The sequence below is a fragment of the Cygnus olor genome, chromosome 2 (genome assembly GCF_009769625.2).
Source record: "Cygnus olor isolate bCygOlo1 chromosome 2, bCygOlo1.pri.v2, whole genome shotgun sequence".
NCBI lineage: Eukaryota > Metazoa > Chordata > Aves > Anseriformes > Anatidae > Cygnus > Cygnus olor.
Window position 1 is genome coordinate 37060164 of NC_049170.1, and position 19585 is coordinate 37079748.

Below are 19585 nucleotides of genomic sequence, written 5' to 3' on the forward strand. Positions count from 1 at the left end.
ATACAGTGTGAACCATGGGATGCTTTTGCTCAAAGGTGGAAGACACTGCTACTCACCTGAGCTCAAAATTCAGGGAGATCCCAAGCTACAACCTCACTGCCCTTCACAGGTGCCTTTCCTTGAAAATACAGCTGCTCCTGATGTAGCTGTACCATTCAAAGCCTGCCTACGTGACAATCTTAAAGCTGCTATGAGTTAGTAGGAAAAGGACCAGATATCCTATTATGTTTTAGAATCATAGAATCCTAGAATGGCTTGGTTTGGAAGGGACCTTAAGGATCACCTAGTTCCAGCCCTCCACCATGGGCAGGGACACCTCCCACTAGACCAGGTTGCCCAAAGCCCCATCTAGCCTGGCCTTGAACACTTCCAAGGATGGGGCATCCACAGCTTCTCTGGGCACCCTGTTCTGGTGCCTCACAGCCATCAGAGTAAAGAATTTCTTCCTAATATCTAATCTAAATATTCCCTCTTTTAGTTTAAAGTCATTCCCCTTCATCCTATTACTAAACCCCTTGACAAAGAGTCCCTCCTCAGCTGTCCTGTAGGCCCCCCCTTAGGTACTGGAATGCCACTGGAGGGTTTCCCCAGAGCCTTTTCTTCTCCATGCTGAACAACCCCAAATCCTCCAGCCTGTCTTTGTAGGAGAGGTGCTCCAGCCCCTTGATCTATCTTTGTGGCCCTCCTCTGGGCTCTTTCTAATAGGTCCATGTCCTTCTTATATCGGGGGCCCCAGAGCTGAACACAGCACTCCAGGTGGGGTCTCATGAGAGCAGAGCAGAGGGGGAGAATCACCTCCATTGCCATGCTGGCCATGCTTCTTTTGATGCAGGCCAGGATACGGGTGGCTTTCTGGGCTGCAAGCACTCATTGCTGGCTCATATTGAGCTTCTCGTCAACCAACGCACCCAGGTCCTTCACCTCAGGGCTGCTTCAATCCATTCTGCTCCCAGCCCTTGTTTGTGCTTGGGATTGCCTGACCCAGGTGCAGGACTTTGCACTTGGCCTTGTTGGACCTCATGAGGTTCACAAAGACCCACCTCTCAAGCCTGTCCAGCTCCCTGTGGATGGCATCCCTTCCCTCCAGCATGTCAACTGCTCCACACAGCTTGGTGTCATTGGCAAACTTGCTGAGGGTGCACTCAATACTTGCTGAGGATTTGACAAAACAAACTCCTTAGCAATATGTTACAATGCTTATAGCATTATTCTTTCTGTGGGACATGCACAAAATAAAACTCTTCATTTTCACCCTCCTGACGGTAAGCCAGTAGCGAAGATGCTCTAGGGAGTTATCCCAAGTGATATGGTGCTGACATCTTCCTCAGAGTTCATATTGATGTGCAGATGGTAGAGCAGGAAAAGCTGGTGAGTCATGCCAATTACAAAGTGTTGTAAATTAAAAGCAACTTTTGTCAGCTGAAAAAGAACAAATGTAATTTTTTAGGGTTTTTCAAAGAGATTTCAAAATAAAGAATAAAAAGATCTACAAAAGGATGGGGATTATGGCAAATTCCCTGCTGTTTTGACACAGCAGCATGATTTCTAAGTCCATTGGGATAGTTATTTGTAGACTCAAAAACTGAATTTGATTATAAATTGGGAATTCATATGAAAAATGTGGGTAAAAAGTAAGAGACTTAAACAGTTTGATTTGAATTCACAACAAAGTATGCAGAAATATGCACATTTGATGCAATATAAGGACCATTTAACCTAATGTCATATCTTTGAATCCTTTAGTCAAGAGTAGGATTCCACCTTGGTGTTGTAGCAGAATGTGCTACTATATCACTTTGCCTTTTAATCCATTTTTTTAAAAAACATAGTTTGCACCTGCCATAAATAGCTATGTAGGGCTAGTGTTACCCCACAGAACTTGAGGCATCTAATTGTGCCTGTGATTTAGGAGCTCAGTCTCCCCGCCTTCCTGTCAGAGGGTGGTTCAGACCCCAGGGGTTTTAAGTTCTTTGTTAGAGGTGTCCACCTCTCTTCAATGAGAGATGTAAACACACCCATGGTGATTAAGATTTTCCAGTTTCTGCACCTCAGAAACATTTCAGGATGAAACAGCCCTTAACACAATTACGCATCCTGGTGTAAGGTCATGTCAGTGACAAGACGCCTTTCTGTTTGCTGTGGTAGTCCCTTTAGGATTTAGATTAAACCCTAATGTGCGTCATGTGGCTTGTTGCAGACAAATTGGCCTCAGGTCTGTAGCCCACTCCATGTGATGTAGTCAGGTTCGGGTGTGAATTTTGGTTGGGATACCACAATGATGCAGTTGCACCATGTGCATATTCCATATGCAATCTAGATACGTAGACTCGTCATCAGAATTACCTCCTGTGTGTTTTGCCAGTGTGAATTATTTCTCACACTCTTCCCTTTCTTCTCTCCCTCCTTTTTTTTTTTTTCTGGTATATGCAGATTTGGCAATCAGACCTTAAACTACAGGTTGTTCTATGATGGGAAGCATTTCGTTGGGGAGAAAAGATTTGAATCAATCCATGATCTGGTAACAGATGGCTTGATAACACTGTATATAGAAACAAAGGCTTCAGAGTATATTTCCAAAATGACAACCAACCCCATCTATGAACACATTGGATATGCCACTTTGCTTAGAGAGAAAGTGTCCCGGAGGTTGAGCAGAACAAAAAACGAATCAAGAAAAGCAAGTGTAACAAGTGAAGAAAATACCCCAGTTGAAAAGGTATGTATTCAGTTTAACATTTTGGCAGTCAGTCATTCTATCAAATGTAAAAGAAAAAGTCTTTTGTCTAAAGACAATTTAATATATATTTTTCTATACTTCATCAAGTATTACTATCCCACTGAAATGTTTATATCCTGTTAATGTGATCTTGGCTCCCAACGAATATTTGACTGGAGCCTATGATGAAAGCTTTCTAACAAGTACCAAATGCAAATGTTTTCATTGTGTATATAAATATATATGCATATAGATATATATACTGGCTAACTGCAACTGAAACTGTTCACAAGTTACATTTCTTCGTCCATGTATACTCAAGCATATTCCACAGTAGGTCTCTGATTATGAACCTGGTTCCCATCGACCGTTCACCATAGCTCAAGTTTGTTATCTTTCCATTCACAGTGCAAAGCTCCTCTCTTCTGCCAAGGCCTTGGTGTGTGGGTCTGAAATTGGGGTGTCACGTGTCTTCCTCCTCCTCTCACTTTTCTCATTTGAAGTGGGCTTTCTTTGATATCCTTCTCTCATGTGCTCGTATTCCATAGCATTGTATGGACTAGGACTTACTTATATAATAATATATTGGGAATCTCATGCAGTTAGCATCCAGCCGAAGATGTAAAATTAGAAGTTCTTTTACATATGAGAAATAGTCTTCTGTCTACACACAAGACATGGATATTTTCATTGCCCATGTGGCAGGGCAGTAAGAACTCTCAAACAAAACTTTTTTGGAGGCAGGTGTTCATGGTGAATTAACTTATTGACGTTTGTGAATGTATTCCTCCTGTATGACTGATGATTTTAGTGTTCTGTGTGTTGGCTAGCTAGCAGGGAACTAGAGCTGGATTGTATTTGGGAATCAAGGGAGGAATTTGCTGTCATATATTAATACCGAGAAAAAAAAATCTGCTTTTTTTTTTTTTTTACGTGTGTGCGTGTGTATCCTCATCACTCTAGGACATTTCTAGCATAGTTATTATCTGTTGGGTTCATGTATCAGCACTGACTGATGATATACTGGGTTGGATTTCTCAGTGGTAGCAATTGCTCCAGTAACTGACCTGGCATGTAAACCTATTCATCCTCTGTAAGAAATTAATTCCATTAATAATGACATTTTTAAAGAAAGGTGTACTGCCTCAGGGAAATCCTTTGGAGAATGGACAGTATGTTTTAGATTCAATGGCATTGCAATTTGCAAGGGGAGTAGATACTATGTTATTTGGTTGACTCCTGCATTTGGACACTGGTTGTGAATGCTCTAACAGGCACAAGAAATTGAATTTTGACTTTTAAATGACTGTAGCATAATAAAACAATTGTGACCGTTGACAATCATGCTATGTTCTCCAGGAAATTTTTGCACAAAGAAAAACAAAAGCAAAGATATTCAAAATTTCAACATTTTCTTAGTTTTATTTACAGTTCTTGCAGTTGAGGACTAATGGTCTTTTATGTACTGCATTGCTCTCAAAGACTTCTGAGGGAAGTTTTAGTAGCTTGTATTTCATAACTGATTATGTGGGGTTTTTTTGTGCTGGGAGTAGGATGTTGTTTTTCTGGCTAGGCAGTTTGGGGTAAGTACTGTAAAAACACTTCTAAAACAACAGTGTGCTAGCTGTTGTGAAAGAGCCCCTTCTCTCTCTCTTTCACCACCTCCTTTTTGCTGACATGTAGTTTTATGCAGCTACACAGTAGGTGACACTAGAAAACTGCTCCAGATTAGAAGTAACTGAGCTGTAAGGTGAATTTTCAGCCAGATTCGATACCCAGTCTACCTCATGTGAGTGGAAATGCAGCACAAAGGACAGGACGAGACTTTCATCTGATAACAGCTCAAAAAAAAATTAATAATAATAATAATAATAATGGCTTACAGTGACTAGAAAGCTCCATCCTTATTTCTGGGTACCTGTGCTCAAAAATACCACGTTTGGACCTGATGTAGCTTCCACTGTTGATTATAGTGGAAATACACCTCTGGATCTCATTAGTGGTTGTATTAGGTCTTTTCGTCTCTACTTCAGCTGAATGAAATTAAAATGTTTAAAGTATTAGTTACCTTGGAGGTGATTTGTGGTGCAAATGGCAGTGCCTCAGGTCCTTATCCTACAAGCACTTATCTAGATTTTTGAACAGTCAGGCAGTGGCAGCCTGCAAGCCTGCACTCATGTAAAAATAGCTGGCTTCAGCTAAGCCATTGCATTGCTGGCAACTGTCTCTGCCTTCCTCCCACTGAGGGAAAGCAGCAGAAGGAGAAATAGCAGCTGTTTCTAACACACTTTCCTTGCCAAGAGGAGTAGGAGCCATCACAGCTACAAGAGGAGCAGGGCTAAGTAGGCAGGGTGGTGTGCTCACATGCCACATCAGCTAGGGCCTCAGCACTGATAAGTTAAGAATCCCAAGGCTCTTCTTCACTGGTACCTGTAGTTTTCCATCATCTTGTACAAAACCATGTGAGAAAATGCTGCTTTAGCTGATTTATTAACAGCTGAAAGAAAGTTACAGAAGTCTTTACAGTTCCTACCATGTTTGCTTTTGCTTTATATGTTCCTAGAAGCTCAGGAGAGGTTTGGAGAGCAGGCAAAGATGCAGGGATATTCCATTCCCCTTTCTTCCCCACGGTAACCTCAGATGGAATACATCATTGAAATACTGAGTGTTTTCAGTAATAGCACAAAGAGACAGAGGAAGCTAAAGGGAATCTGATTCTTGTTTTCACACGAACTTTAGATGTCTTCTAACATACAGTAATAAAACTGGGAAAGTGGTAGTTCAGAGGTATTAGTATCAGATTTTTGCTTGTGGTTGTCATGTGTTGTACAGCATTTCAGACAAAAAGTGTGCTTTGCCCCCAGATCAAAGCCTTTGCCTGTAACAACTACTCCAATAAAACTCATACCACTAGAACTAAATGTATATTCATGATGTATATTCAATGAATATTCAGTCTGACATATTTCTGCAGAGTAACTTATTTGTTGCATGTGTGAAAACATAATTAAATTCCTTGTAAGCTGTGTTTTCTTTGGCTACTTGAACAGGTAAAAGGTAATTTTTCAGTAATTGAACTGGTTTATTTGAAAGTGCTGCCTGGAGTATTTTGAATATTTCAGAAGTGATGGGGGGTAAGCCTTACACACAGGACAGAAACTTGCATTATTTCTCAAAAGGAACAGGAGAATTTAGCACTCTGAGGTTAAGCATCAGCGCTTCTGTTACAGATTAGGCTTTTTACAAGTGAAATTTTGTCTTATACTGAAACCAATTCCAGAGTGTGAAACTGCAGCTGAAGGCATTCATCCCCTTAGCAGATTTGTTACACCATGCTGGGAATCAGTCCCTTTCATCGTGTCCCATGTTGACAGCAGAAATTACTAAATGTCTCAGTCATTGCGGAGCTGCGGCTCCCCTTTGGGTAGGTCGGGGGAAGGTTGTCACCAAGGCACGGGCTGGCAGGGGAAGCACGCATTTGAATGAAATGTCTTGGTGCTGCCTGGGGTATCTGTCTGTTCCCATAATTACAATTTCTTGGAGGTTGTAATTAGTGGAGTCATGCCCATTCCAGAAGGGAGGTGTGATACGAGGGCTGGATTAAGCTGTTGTTGTTCCTGCTTTTTTACCCAGCATCTTTTGTAATAGGCCAAAGAAAATGTTTGTTTTAAGATACCTAATGCTGATGTCTCATCCGAAAGTTATTTCTGTCTAACTTTGAAGAGGTGCTAAATTCATAGATACAGACTCCACATTTTAGTCTGAATTGTTTAAAAGATCTTTAATCTAAAAGGAGCCACAAAGACTTTTAGGAATAAAGTGTTGCAGGAGAAGAGCATGCTGCAAATATTTTCTTAGCAGTGCAGGCAATTGTCCTAGTAACATGGTCCAACATTAAAAAGGATATTGGATAGGGAAACTTTTTTTGTACATTTGAGCACTGTATGTTGCCTGGTTAGGGCTGTGACTGAGGCTTGGGCAGGCCGTGATCCCCTGCTTCGTGCTCCGTTCGTGGAACACCGTACTTGGGGAAAATCAACATGCAGTGGAAGGTTTAGGGCAGATAAGGACCTGATGCTATGAAGGTAGAAGTGTAACTCGCTGCGAGCAATTAATCCTTGTGTAGGAGAGAAAAAATTGCCATAGTCACTCAGTAAAATACGTCATTTCTGAAGCGTTTATTGCTACCATATATCACTTTATCATGAAACTGCTGCCATTACTGCGTCAGCTGTCTTTATATCTCTGGCAAGGAGAAAAAAATTCTTTCTCTCTAATCCTACAGCAGCAAGTGAAATTTGGGAAAATATATTCAAAGAATTGAAATGATGGAAGTAAATGCAGCTGGAGTTTTGGGACCGTTCTAGGCAGGTAAAAGCTGTTGTTGAAAATAAACCATCCTGGCTTTCTCTCTCTCTTTTTTTTGTTTTTATTTTTTTTCGAGTCTGGTCTTATGGAAGAGCATTTCATCAGTTCGGTTTGCCTTGTAGCTTCTCAAATATTTATGGTAGCATGGGGAGAGAAATGAGAATGGAACAGTGGAGTTCAAGAAAATCATTGAGAGTGGTTGAGCTGCAAGTATTTGCAAAAGGGTTGGTCTTAACCTATCTGAGGGAGGACAAACTGCTGTTAAACGCAGTGAAAATGAAGGAAGGTTTTGTCAGTGCCAGGTCTCCGCTCACTCACATCCTGGCAGAGCTCCCGTCGAATTCTCTCCAAGGAGGATCTGGCTCAGTCAGTTCAAGCATACCAGTTGCACATGAAATATGAGCGTGCTTGGAGCCGGGTCTGGAGTGCCTGTTCTGCTTTATGGTTGTGAGAGCATGCCAGGAGCAGCAAGAGGCCTGTAACAATGACAGCCTAGGAAGAATCGTGTAGCATTTTGAGCTCACCCAAGAAAGAGCTGCATGCGGAGACTTGGCTTAGCAGCAGGACAGTGCAGACCACTGTGTATTGCTGCTTGGCATGGTGACCTCCCAGTCAGTTGTGCTGGAGCTCCTTACTTTACATGCATTTATGTTCAAATGACAAATCCCATTGTTAATACCATGGCTAGAACTAAGGAACTGGAAAGATAAGCATATTACAGAGTCTGGAAGGTTGTAGATTTCCTCGGCAGAAAATCCCACACAAATAATAGATAAGAAAGCTATTCCTATTAAGGCAAAGGTGACAGAAAAGGAAGAATAACTTTGCTAGAAGTAGAAGTTGGTATTACTGTCTTCATTAGTCATGCTGCTCACACACAGTTTCCCACAGAATGAATTGCAGGACTTCCAGGAAAGACTGTTTTCTAACATCCCTTAATTGGAGATGTAATCTGGTTATGGAACTAAATTTTGTTAGGGGCACTACAGTTTTCCTTACATCAAAACTGTGCAGGAGATAGCCAATTTTAAGAGAATCTGGTTTGGTTCAGTTTTTATAAGTATTTGCACTTCTACATTTTTATTCACACCACGTTCCTTTTCGAAGGCCTTTCAGCCTCATCCTACCTCTCCATCTTTTGTCTCTTCCCTGAATTTTCTCCAGGTGCTGCTGTTAGCCAGTGATAAAGAAATCTTTTAAGTCTTTCATTTATTCATTATTCTTTCCATTCTGCAGCTCCTCTAAACCTCTAATGATCCCATTACAGGTTACTAGCTAGTATTTAACTCTCTGCTGAGATGTCTACCCAGATGTTGAGCATTTCCTTTCAGGTGAGGGCTGCAGGGTACAGCAATGTGCTGGCAGCAAATCAGGGGGTTAAGGGCAGAGTGAGCAGAAACATCTGTTCATGCAGGCTCTGGGCTAGAATCGCACTGATAATTTGAGCTGGTGTGTTTTACATTGCTTAGTGAGAGCAAATTAAAATGCTCACTTCTACGGGGACATTAACACCCCACTACCACCACGTTCTTTTATTAGGGGTTAAGGTCTCACTCCTGTATGAACATCCACACAGTTCACAGGGGATTCTCCATGACAGTACTGATTTTGTGTGGAAGATGTTTAGGCACCATGCTGATAAGCAGCACCATAAAGCCTGCACATGAAGATGGCCTTCATCTGCAGATTCCAGTAAGACACGCAGTGATAAAAGGCATGTGGCATTTTTGCTTCTACAAGCAACAAGCTTACACGTCAAAATGTCTTTGGAAGTAATTAACTCCTTTCATCAATCACTCTGGCTTGTCCTGAACAGCAGTATTCTGTACACAATACCCCATGTACGTACTGAACTGTGGCATGCCCTGACACAAGTACTTAGCTACATACCCCACTTTCTTCTTTAAATAACTGTTAGCATTTAGTATTGATTTAACCCAGAACACTCCTTGGTATTATACTACAGTGAGGAGGAGTTTATAAAAATACAGTAGATCTGGTGGTAAGCAGATTTATATTTGGAATGACAAATACCGTCTTCCTGAAAATTTATCTGCTTGATGATTTTCTTTTGCCTTTTAATGTTGGCATTCTTTTGTATTATCCAATGTGTTTTATTGTGCCTCTTTGCAGCTTGTTTTTTTTTTTCTTTAGAGCATCATAAATATAAAATAGGTAATATATAAGGGATAAAAATAAAAGCTACCAAAGTACAATCATGGAAAATATCTTTTTCTATTCTTCCCTCTGGCTATCTATATTCGTGCACGGGAGAAGGAACATTTCTTTGTGGCACACCTAACCAGCCTAATACCTAATGTTTTGCCTGATTAGGAAAGGTTTTTTGAGAAGAATAATTTGGGCTCATTTTAACAGTAATGAAAATTGGTAGAATCAAGAGAAAGAGAGATTCCATTGCCAAGTGTTTGCTTACACTGCTACTCTGAGCTGGTAACATCTCTCTAGGTTACTGTGATTTGTTACATTAATACCATCAGCTGAGGATTCATGACTTTTGCCTTCAGCATAATCAGTGATACAATTATGCCTGAAGAGAGCTTGTAAGTTGTAGACAACACTAATTTACACAGACGACATGATGTGACAGATATAATCTGATCCAATTGCTACTGACATTAACGGGAAGACCCCCAATGATTTCACTGGGTCTTGGAGCAGTTCAGGGCACTACAAAGTATATGTAGCAAACGTGAATATGAACTTTGTTACAGCTGAAGGATTTCCTTATGCAGTATTTTGTAAGGGTAGCCTAGTGGAAACCGTGCAAAAACTTCATGCCTGAATCTACAACTCCAGGTGTAGATTTTATCTACAACTGTAGATAGATTTTCTCAAATGAGAATGTCAGATTAGTACCAGAAATGATTAGATGCACCAGAAGTGTTTATAGTAGTGCTAAAGCAAATGCGATTTGGTTCTGTATTTCTTCAAGTGCTGTACTGTATCTGCAGCTAGGCTCTGCTGAATACATAAATTAATCTTTTCCTCTTGGGTATTTTCCTATTATGAACTAATTAGTAATTTTCATAAAGCTAGATGTTTGTTGCATAAAAACATGCCTTATTTGATATATTACAAATAAAATGTTTATATGAGAGTGTGTTTTTTTGTCTTGACTTTTATACTCTTTAAATAGTTTGATGGTATTAAGTTAGTATAAACAAGCTTCCATAGGGATTGGGTTGGAGCCTTCAGTACAAACATTGCATATGTCTAGTCACTGGAAAATAAAATTCAATTTTTAAAGTAAAAATCCATACTTGATTAAATCACACGAATCTTGGAACAGGGTGTAGGAATTGGCAATAAATTCTTACAGGTGCCTGTAAACTGCAGTCATTTGATCTTGGAAGACAAGAGTTTAACTTCTTAACAATAAGAAAGATACTAATTTCCATTAGTGGAGGATTTGGAATTCATGTCAAAAGGGAAATGTTTAAATAGTGACTGATATTTATTATAATATATATATATATATATAATAAGTATTTTAGTTATATTGTTGTTTGTTTAGGTCATGCATTTTTTTGGCTAATTCAAAGGAAAACAATAATTTGTCCTCTGTGTTCATGCTGGACATGAAAAGAGATGATGGGCCTAAAATACAGTGATGAACATTGCAGGTTAGATAGTAAGGGAGAAAAAATAAAAGAACATTGAAATGCTGTCATGGAGTGCCTGAGGGTATAACAAAATCTCCCTCGTCTGATGGCATAGAAACACATTAGAAAATATCTTTGAGAAATGGCATAGATATCACTGATACCTGAGGTAGGAGGAAAACCTGATAAGGTAACTTTTAGTCTAACTAACTTCTCTGTGGGTTTCTGTGCATGAAAAAAAATATGTTATTTAGGTTCTGACTCATCCTATCTAGATGAACACTTCTTACAAACCTAGCTAAGGAACGCAGTGATTTGGTTCTTCCCTATGTCACTCAGAGGAGGGTATATTCCACCTTGCCTTCTGAATTCCCACTTCATTAGCAAGGAATTGAGTGTAGCTGCGATTGTGATGTCCAGCAAAATGCTTAACACTAGCCAAGATATGCTAAGCTCTTCCTCTTCCATATCCTGTAGGGTCTGCAGATCTTCAGCCAAGGAATGTCTTGCCTGCCTTTTGGCTTTCTGTCCCCACATGCTGCTTGGCACTTGTCCCATCACATTCTAGATATTAGCTTTTCTGATCATACAAAGTATGTCCAGGCCATCAAGTCCACTGAGAGTTGTCCTCTATGCCAGGGGTGCAGGAGGTCTCACCACCAAGCCCTGTGCACACTCAAGTGAAGACAGTTGCAGAGGCCAAGCTGATACCTTATCTTTCATCTGGGCTCTCACCATGGGAAGCCAGCGTAGCAGCGCACACCCTCACCCCAGAGCTGGGAATACTGGGAAACCAGTTGGGGATATGCCTGCTCACCTTTGGGCTGAGCCAGCAGCTATCAGGTAGCCGCAGTGTCAGCCACAGGGCTGGTGGAGCTCACGGGAGCTGCCATGCAATGTAAAGCAGCAGATTTGGCAGGCGTGGGCAGGATGGCAACTAGTAAATGGGCACAGCAAAGGATCTGCTGTTCAAAGTCTTCTCAGTTGAGGCTTGATGACAAAGGTCGGGGACCCAAGCTTTTTATAGCTGTTAATATTTGGAAAAGAAGACACTGTGGTGTGAAAAGTACAAGTTGTAACAATGGGCTCTTTTTTGTAATATATTCTCAGCCCTGTAGAACAGTGAGACTATGCACAGTCGTCAGCATGGGTTATAAAGAATGAATACCGCCAGTTAGACTTGATTGCCTTTTTGATAGATTTACAAAAGTACTGAATGAAAAGAATGCAGCAGATGCAGAATAATTGGATTTTTACCAAAGTAGTACAATGTCTCTTGAAAGCATACTCTTGACATTAATTCAAATTGGTTGGTGCATGAATGTGGTCACATGGACTGAAAATAGGTAGAAGAGTTTCAAGCAGATTCTAGATAGGCAGCAACTTCATATGCTGGGGAAAGGTAGCTGATGAAGTACTTCAGGGACTGCAGTTTCATTTAAGATTTTTATTGATTGGGAAAACGTGTAAACAAGACATTACCAAAAACTCAGGATGGTTTGTGCTGTGATGCTGCTCAGTGTACAAATCTAATCCCTAGAAACATAATGAGTGTCCATGGCAGAAACATCGAGAGAATTTAAGAAGACAATTTGGCATGTTTTGTGCACATGAGAAGGAGTCAAGCCACATCCATACATAGAGTATCTCTTCTGTCAAGAGTCGAGAGGGTTGTGTGCATTTAAGCCACGTGTGCCACTATCCAGCCAGTGCTAGAGGCGAGGAAGAACATTATCATAACCTCAGGAGGAATTCTGTATCTACTAAATGTCCAGAGAAATAGTAGTTGTTACACTTCTAAAGCCTCTTTCCATGATTTTCTGCTGGTTCATCCATCTATCTAAAACAATACCTATTGATGTGGTAACATATTGTCCCCAGCAAGCTATTAGCTGGGGACAGTGCTTCAGCTTCTCAGAACAATTGTACCCAGTGCCTGTAGGCAGGGACATGCAGGAAGCCCTGCTTCCTTCACTCTGCTCATGTGCTGGACCAGGTGCCATTTGGCTGGTGGTACAAGTCGGCTTTTCCTACATCCATCAGGCTTGTTTGGGATCTTAGCAGTGGGAGAGATTCCCAGGTCAGCTCCCAGTGCTGCCTGGATTGCTCACTGCAGTCTGAGGAGCAGATTTCTCCAAAGGGCAAGATGGGCTGGAAACTGAGTTTGGCCATTTGGCAGAGTCTATCAGGAGCTGAACAGTCCCAGGGGATGAAGATACTTCTTTCACAAGACTGCTGTACAGTGGCTTTTTGGTTTTTTGGAGGGGGGTAGGCAGCGAGGGAGAAGACTCCTCAAGATATCTCTGCTAGACTCTATACCATGTAGACTTGAAGGAAACAGCTTTGGAGGCATCAATTATGATTTATGAATGAAATTGTCCCAATTAAACACTAGGTGGCATATTTACTTAAGAGTTTCCAGGGACCATATTACAGCGTCTTCCACAGCTGACACCCATTTGTGCTGGTGTGACGGGAGGAATACCCCGGTGCAGTTTCCTGGGAACATGACTGCCAGATGCCTTTTTAAAACAGGCATTCAGCATGTTCTTAAAAAATGAGACACAAAGACACAATTGCTTACTTCAGCCTCAAAGTTATTCTTTAGCTGCAAAAGTCACTTGTATATCAATGCTTAGATTATTAAATGTAGTGTGATAAGGTGTAGATGTACATGGCAATGGTCCTATGGAAGGCTCTAGTCTTAGAGAAATTGTATCAATAGTGATGGGTTAAAATGTAAACATGTTTGGGTATGACTTACTTATTTTACTTGTCTGAAAGGCTGAATGTAGGAATAATTAATATGTTTTTAAAAACCATATGAAGGAAACCTAATATTTCTCCTCATGTAAAGGCAGAGAACAGTTTTTTATCTCAGAGATGGCATTTTAAGGTAATAGTGTCCTGTGGTTAGGGCAAAATAGTCAAAGGCAGAGCATATGCCTTTCTTCTGTGTTGTGTGGCACCTGTTAAGTCAGCCAGGCTGCAGTTTTCCATATGCTGCTGCTTCTCCATCTGTGGGAAAATAAACACAGCGAGCTCTCAGAAATGCCTTTTCACACAGTTCATCCTTGAGAAACGCCAGTACCACAGCCATTGCTGGGGCAGAACACTTAGCCTCTACCAAAAATGCCATATTTACCACATCTATTCTAAAAATTCTTCATTCTTATTCTCAATATTTTAAGAAGACAGCTATAACCTTTGGAGTAGCTGCAAATGCCCTGGAGTAAAGATAAAGTTCTTCAGAAGTGCAGGAGTTACCGCAGTGCTTTTTGCACAGGTTGTTGCAGCTTTCCCTGGAAGGAAGGGCATTGTAGGTCTCCAGCTTGCATCCATCACCAGCTGGGTGTCTGAGACCAATGCTGTCTTCCATCAGTCTGCCCTGTTGTAACTCATATTGACCTCTGATTCAGCACAGCTATTTATAGATATTCAATTCTAGCTCTTACAAACAAAATGGGACATATACAAAGGGAGCTAAATATGTAGGTCTGAACTGGGGTGTGTTCGTTTTGCCAGTGCTGAGAAGTTTGGAAAATAGATCTTGCTATGAGAGCAGGATTATGGGGGCAAATCCTTTCCCGTCAGTCTGCCTGATATTGGCCGTGCCCCAGACAGGCCAGTCCTCTTCACAGGGAAAGGAAAGTCCCATTCACCATCCCTTTCCTGTCCTCTTCTCACCCACACGAAGCAGGCTGTAGCTATGGCATTATTTGATGCCAGGGAGTGCGGTGGGGCAAAAGCTGAATGTCCTAATAGCCTTAGGACATGGAAAATTGTGTTCAGAGCATCTGTGCTCTGGCATTAGGAGAATCTGTTCAGGTTTGTTTCGGAGATGAATTTATACATATTTTCATTTTCAATGGAGTATTTTGATGCCCGTATTCTGTAAGTTTTTTAAGTCTGTTATTTTCCCAGCTTGCAGGAAAATACTAGTAGACCAGGACATCACTTGGACAGTGAAGTGACATCTGCCCCCCTGCACACAATGGCTAGGTCCCTAACCACAGCTGGGCTGTATTTACACGACTGTATTTTAAAATATAAGTAGAGAGAGGCCTGGGCAACTCCAACTGCCTCAAATAAATTAGTGTTATTAATTTATATTTTTTTAGGAAGTAGGGGAAAAATAATTTCCTTTGATTCCCCTCTTCCCCTCCCTTTGATTTGATTAATTCAATCAGTGCAGTTTCCTAAATCCATCTGGTCTATAATGCATTGTCGAATAAATCAGGCCAAGTGAATTTACAGGCAGAGCTCAAGGCACTTCCAGAAGGGATGAAAATGAGGTATACTGGCAGAGATTGGAATAGAGCATATCTTCAAGGACATTGTTCACATTACTTGGTTTCTTGTAGACCTCAAAGTACTAGGAAGTTAAGGAAAAAGGCTGGATTGTGGTTTCCTTGTGGGCTGGCAGAATCCAGATTGAATAAAGTCAAGTCATCATTTGATATAACTTGCTCCTTATGGGACGTTGCGTGCAATGTGGGATTTGTATAACTTCCATATGACACTTTGTGTAGGGAATTTTTGCAAGTGTGGTTTCTGAATAAGCTCTCAATTCAGTGGCCTGTTCATTCTCCACATGTGAGCTGTGTATAAGCTCTGTACCATCCAACTGTAGACACTGAATTCCATGAGGAAACACAAAAGCTTCTGTACTTCCCCTTGTCCTATTCCTCACCAATTTTTATGTTGCAAACTGGAAAGGGAAGGGGAAGGAAGAAGAAGAAGGAAGGAAGGAAGGAAGGAAGGAAGGAAGGAGGGAGGGAAGGAGGGAAGGAAGGAAGGAGGGAAGGAAGGAAGGAAGGAAGGAAGGAAGGAAGGAAGGAAGGAAGGAGGGAAGGAAGGAAGGGAGGAAGGATGGATATGGCCTGCATAGCCATGGGTTGAGGCATGTTGGGGTCCTTGTTAGGGCTGCCCAGAACTAGAAATGTGGACAAGTACTATGCGATACATCTGCCTTCGAGTTGTGGAGGGACAGGCTACTGAACTGGCACAGCATGGGCAGCTTGTACAGCAGTTTTTGGGCTGCTTGTTCAATACAACAGATCAATGAAGGACAGTTCACAGTGCATGGGCTACAGCTCTGACCAGGTTACCTGGAGATTTTGGTACAGGCATCTCACTAGATAACAGTAAAGGGGAGATTAAAGTACCACACAGTGGAGCACTGCTGGAGTCGAGACATCTATCTGCTCGGTATCTTTTAAGTAGAATTTTGTGATGGGAATAAATCAGTCCAGTTAGTTCAATTTAGTATCTAGAGTTTCTACAACACAAGAAGAATCCATGGAGCAAAATTCAAGATCAGACTTGGGAATGGAGTACAGTCTCAGACAGTGCCAGAACTATCCATGGAGTAGTAAGTGTTCGTAACTTCTCAAATTCAGAACCACCCTCTTCGGTGCAAACAAATGAGGATAGCGAATTTGATTCTTCTGCAAATTATGTTTAAGGTAGAAGAATGCAAATAAAGGGACAGTGACTGAAATGTTAATGCTTTCTCATTATATTGCCTTTCTCAAATTCTTGAATAAAGATAAGAATCATGACATTAATAAGAAAGAGAAGGCTAAGTATTTCAGCCATTGGCAGTCTTTCTGTTTGCATGTAGATTGGGTTAACAGTTGTGGAGGTTTGCATGTAATAACAACACCTATTTTTATCTTGCCAGGTGTTGCTAAAAATAATTTAGTATTTTGAGTAGTTATGTTTTTATAGACATATACAAGAATTGAGGACAAGTCACTGAATATTTAATATTCCAATAATCAGATTTTAATAAACAAGACAATTCAGTATTAGATAGCACTTCCAATCCAACATAATATAAACAGAGCTAATTGAGAGAATAATATATTCTTATAAGCTTTGGATATTTTTTCTTTCTGTATAAAATCAGCAGCTAAATTTGTGCATAGAAAACAAGTCACAATATTCCCAACCTCATACTACTTCAAAAAATGCGAGTGCTCAACACTAAGTTCTGCATCTTAGGGAGAAAAACAAAATAAAACAAAACAACAACAACAGATACAACAGAATTCAGTACCACTATAATAGAATATTTATTTCAACAGGGGGAATGTATTTTTCGCAAGACTTCCAGTATCAAAATTGTATTACAAATGGGGGTTGTCCCTGCAAAGCAGAGATTGGCAAGTAGTAAACTGTTCTATAATAATCCATGTGGGACTGTGGAACATTTTGGATTAGCTATGTACCACAGGTAATACTAGTTTATCTTTTTATTATTGTTGTTGCTCGGCTTACATTTCAGTGTATTTTAAGATGCTGTCTGTGGCCTTTTGTGGTATAATTACATTTTTTGCTTGATCTGTAATTTAGTAGCTGGAACAACAAGACAAAAGGTTATTTGGAATCAGAGCTGACAGCCAGGAGGTTGAAGTGCTGACATTAGTCTGCCTCCTGACAGGTCTATACCTCACAATTCATCTGTGCGTGTGTCTGTGATATATTTAAAAAGCGAGAAACCTGGCAGAAAGGATTCTCAGCCCACACAGAGGTGCAGGCAAATGGCACAATAATGAGCCTCAAACTGCCTGTTTTATTTTCAGTATGATGCCTTTTTTTCTTGGTTCTGCACCTAATGAAAATAGTTGTCACACACAGCATCAGAGGATTTTTTTTAATTTTTTTTACTGCTGGAAAGGATGTCATCGCTCTCTGTCCTTCTCAGTTTTCATGCCATTAGTAGTACATACTCTGTTGAACTTGAGTCCGTGTTGCTGAGCTGATAGTCTGTATCACCATTTTTACATAGAGCAATTGGTTCTACAGTGGTCTCATTGTCTGGTGTACTGAGAACCTGATAGTTGCTGTTGTGTTCTGCATTTACTAGCCAAAAACACTGTATATTCCTCTCTATCTGCCATTCACCACCATAGGGTTAGATGCCGTGCCCAGCTGAATTAGCCTTTGTATTCCAGAAGCTGGTGAAGTCCTTTCTCTGGGCTTCCACCAGGCCCACATCTCAGCTTCCACTGCACATGAAATGTTTTGCACAAGTGGCTTTACTTGGGGGTACAACCTTGCTTTGATTCACAGATGGGAAGGCTGGGAAGTACATATGTGCAAAGATGCAGAAACAGGGAATGTAGGACACGAACACCTCTCTCCTCCATAGAATAATGCGTGCCTGCCACACCTGTGGTAATTAAGGTTGTTTTGTAAAGATGTTATCATGATGATCTATTTACAATAATAATACTGAGGCACAATATATTTTGTATACCTAACTTCCCTCAGAAGTCAAGTTTTTAAAAGTAGAAGGTCTGGCAGGGGTGATGTTAAGGACTGGCTATAGCTGAGTTTAAGGCCCATTTGTGCTAGTGGAGATGTCAGTGAAGGTCGGGGTGGTACTCGAGCATGTGTCCGTGTGCAGGAAGATGAGACTAGGCAAGATTTAGCATTGTGGTCACAGCCAGTGTGGTATTGCAGCCAGAGCCTGCGTTAAATCCCAAACAGAAGAGTAAGACCTCCAGTATGTTTTCTTTTAATCAGCACCTCTTTATTGATCTCAGTGGCAAATGCAGAAAAGACAGCTACTGTGAAGAAACTACAGAGCCATGAGTGACAGAAACAGCAGAAACAGCATTAAAACATTAAAAAAATGTTTACTCTTTTAGTCATAAGCCCTTTTCCTTGAAGATTCTTCTGATCTACAATATCAAAGACAAAACACTTTGCCTTAACAGCACTTTTATAGACGATGTCTTGACAGTTGAGTATATCTGTTCTAAAAATTGCAGAATTTTTAATGCATTTATATAGCTAGTATTAAATACAGAAATTATAGTTCTAGAAATATCATCAGTCTCCAAAGTCTGAATTTTCAAATACCATAACTTTAATGAATCTACTCAGATGGGTAGATAAGCATATGGCTTGGATCTAACCATAGCAACATGGGCCTAGGATGAGCTATTAAGTGAATTGGCAGTCAGCAGTGAAGTAGAAGCAAAGGCTAGGTTTGAACATAGCAGGTTTTGGCTCTTAGTTCACCCCTCAGTTCCATAGATGCCACTGCCTCGCTTTGCAACTCCAAGTTGGACTTCACAGTGTGTGTTTAAAAGAGACTTCCTACGCAGGGTGCCCTTTTCTCAATTAAACACTTCGCAGCTCTCTCACCTATGACTTTTTTAACCCCTCATGGGTGTTTTTCCAGTAATGGTGTTTCAAGCTTTACCTTCCTTAGCTTTGGGCCCTTCCATTCAAACTAATTTTTTGCTTTTCACAGGACTCTACTTTTTCTCTCAAAATCAAGCTTGAGAACTTTTGGTGACGGAATAAAGGAGTCCAGGGACCTTGTTTTGGCAAAGGAGACCATCCAAGCCAGAAGCTGATGAGAGAGGTGTTAAAATAGAGCCTCTAAAAAAAAAAAAAATTAGCACAGTTAAATCCAACAGCTTCTGAAGCAGGCACTTCAAAGCAAGGAAGCACTGCTGAATCTGACCCTGCAGTTCTGTAAGAAAGTGTATGCCCCATCCCAGTAATCATTTTTTTTCTCTATTTTAAATCTGTGTCACTGACTTTTTAAAGATCCAGGTGCTGTGGTGTCACTTCAGGAGAGGTTCAAGGTGAGCTCAGCTCATCTCAGCCCAAGGGGAGCAACAATAAAATTTGACATTGTTGCCCAATACTGCAGTCTCCTCCAGCTACACCGCAGCCTCTTTCTCTTCCACCAGACAGGAGGGGTGTAGGAGTCAGTGGTTTGTAACTAGCCTGCCTCCACTCCTAAGCTGGTGAGCAACAGGAATGTGCAACCAACAGGTCTTTAGAAAGCCCTGTGCATTGGCTGCTCCAAACAGTCACCACCAGTTTGCCCCAGGGTAAGAGACAATGA

At 40.9% G+C, this 19585-nt stretch overlaps 1 protein-coding gene across 2 annotated transcripts in view; it reads left to right on the plus strand.

Moving 5' to 3' along the window:
- Window positions 1–19585, plus strand: part of CHN2 (chimerin 2) — a 166474-nt gene that overhangs the window by 96005 nt on the left and 50884 nt on the right. For both annotated transcript variants that reach the window (XM_040547707.1, XM_040547708.1), the window contains exon 6: window positions 2431–2716. In XM_040547707.1, the coding sequence (XP_040403641.1) occupies window positions 2431–2716 (286 nt within the window). The remainder of the gene's footprint in view (window positions 1–2430; window positions 2717–19585) is intronic.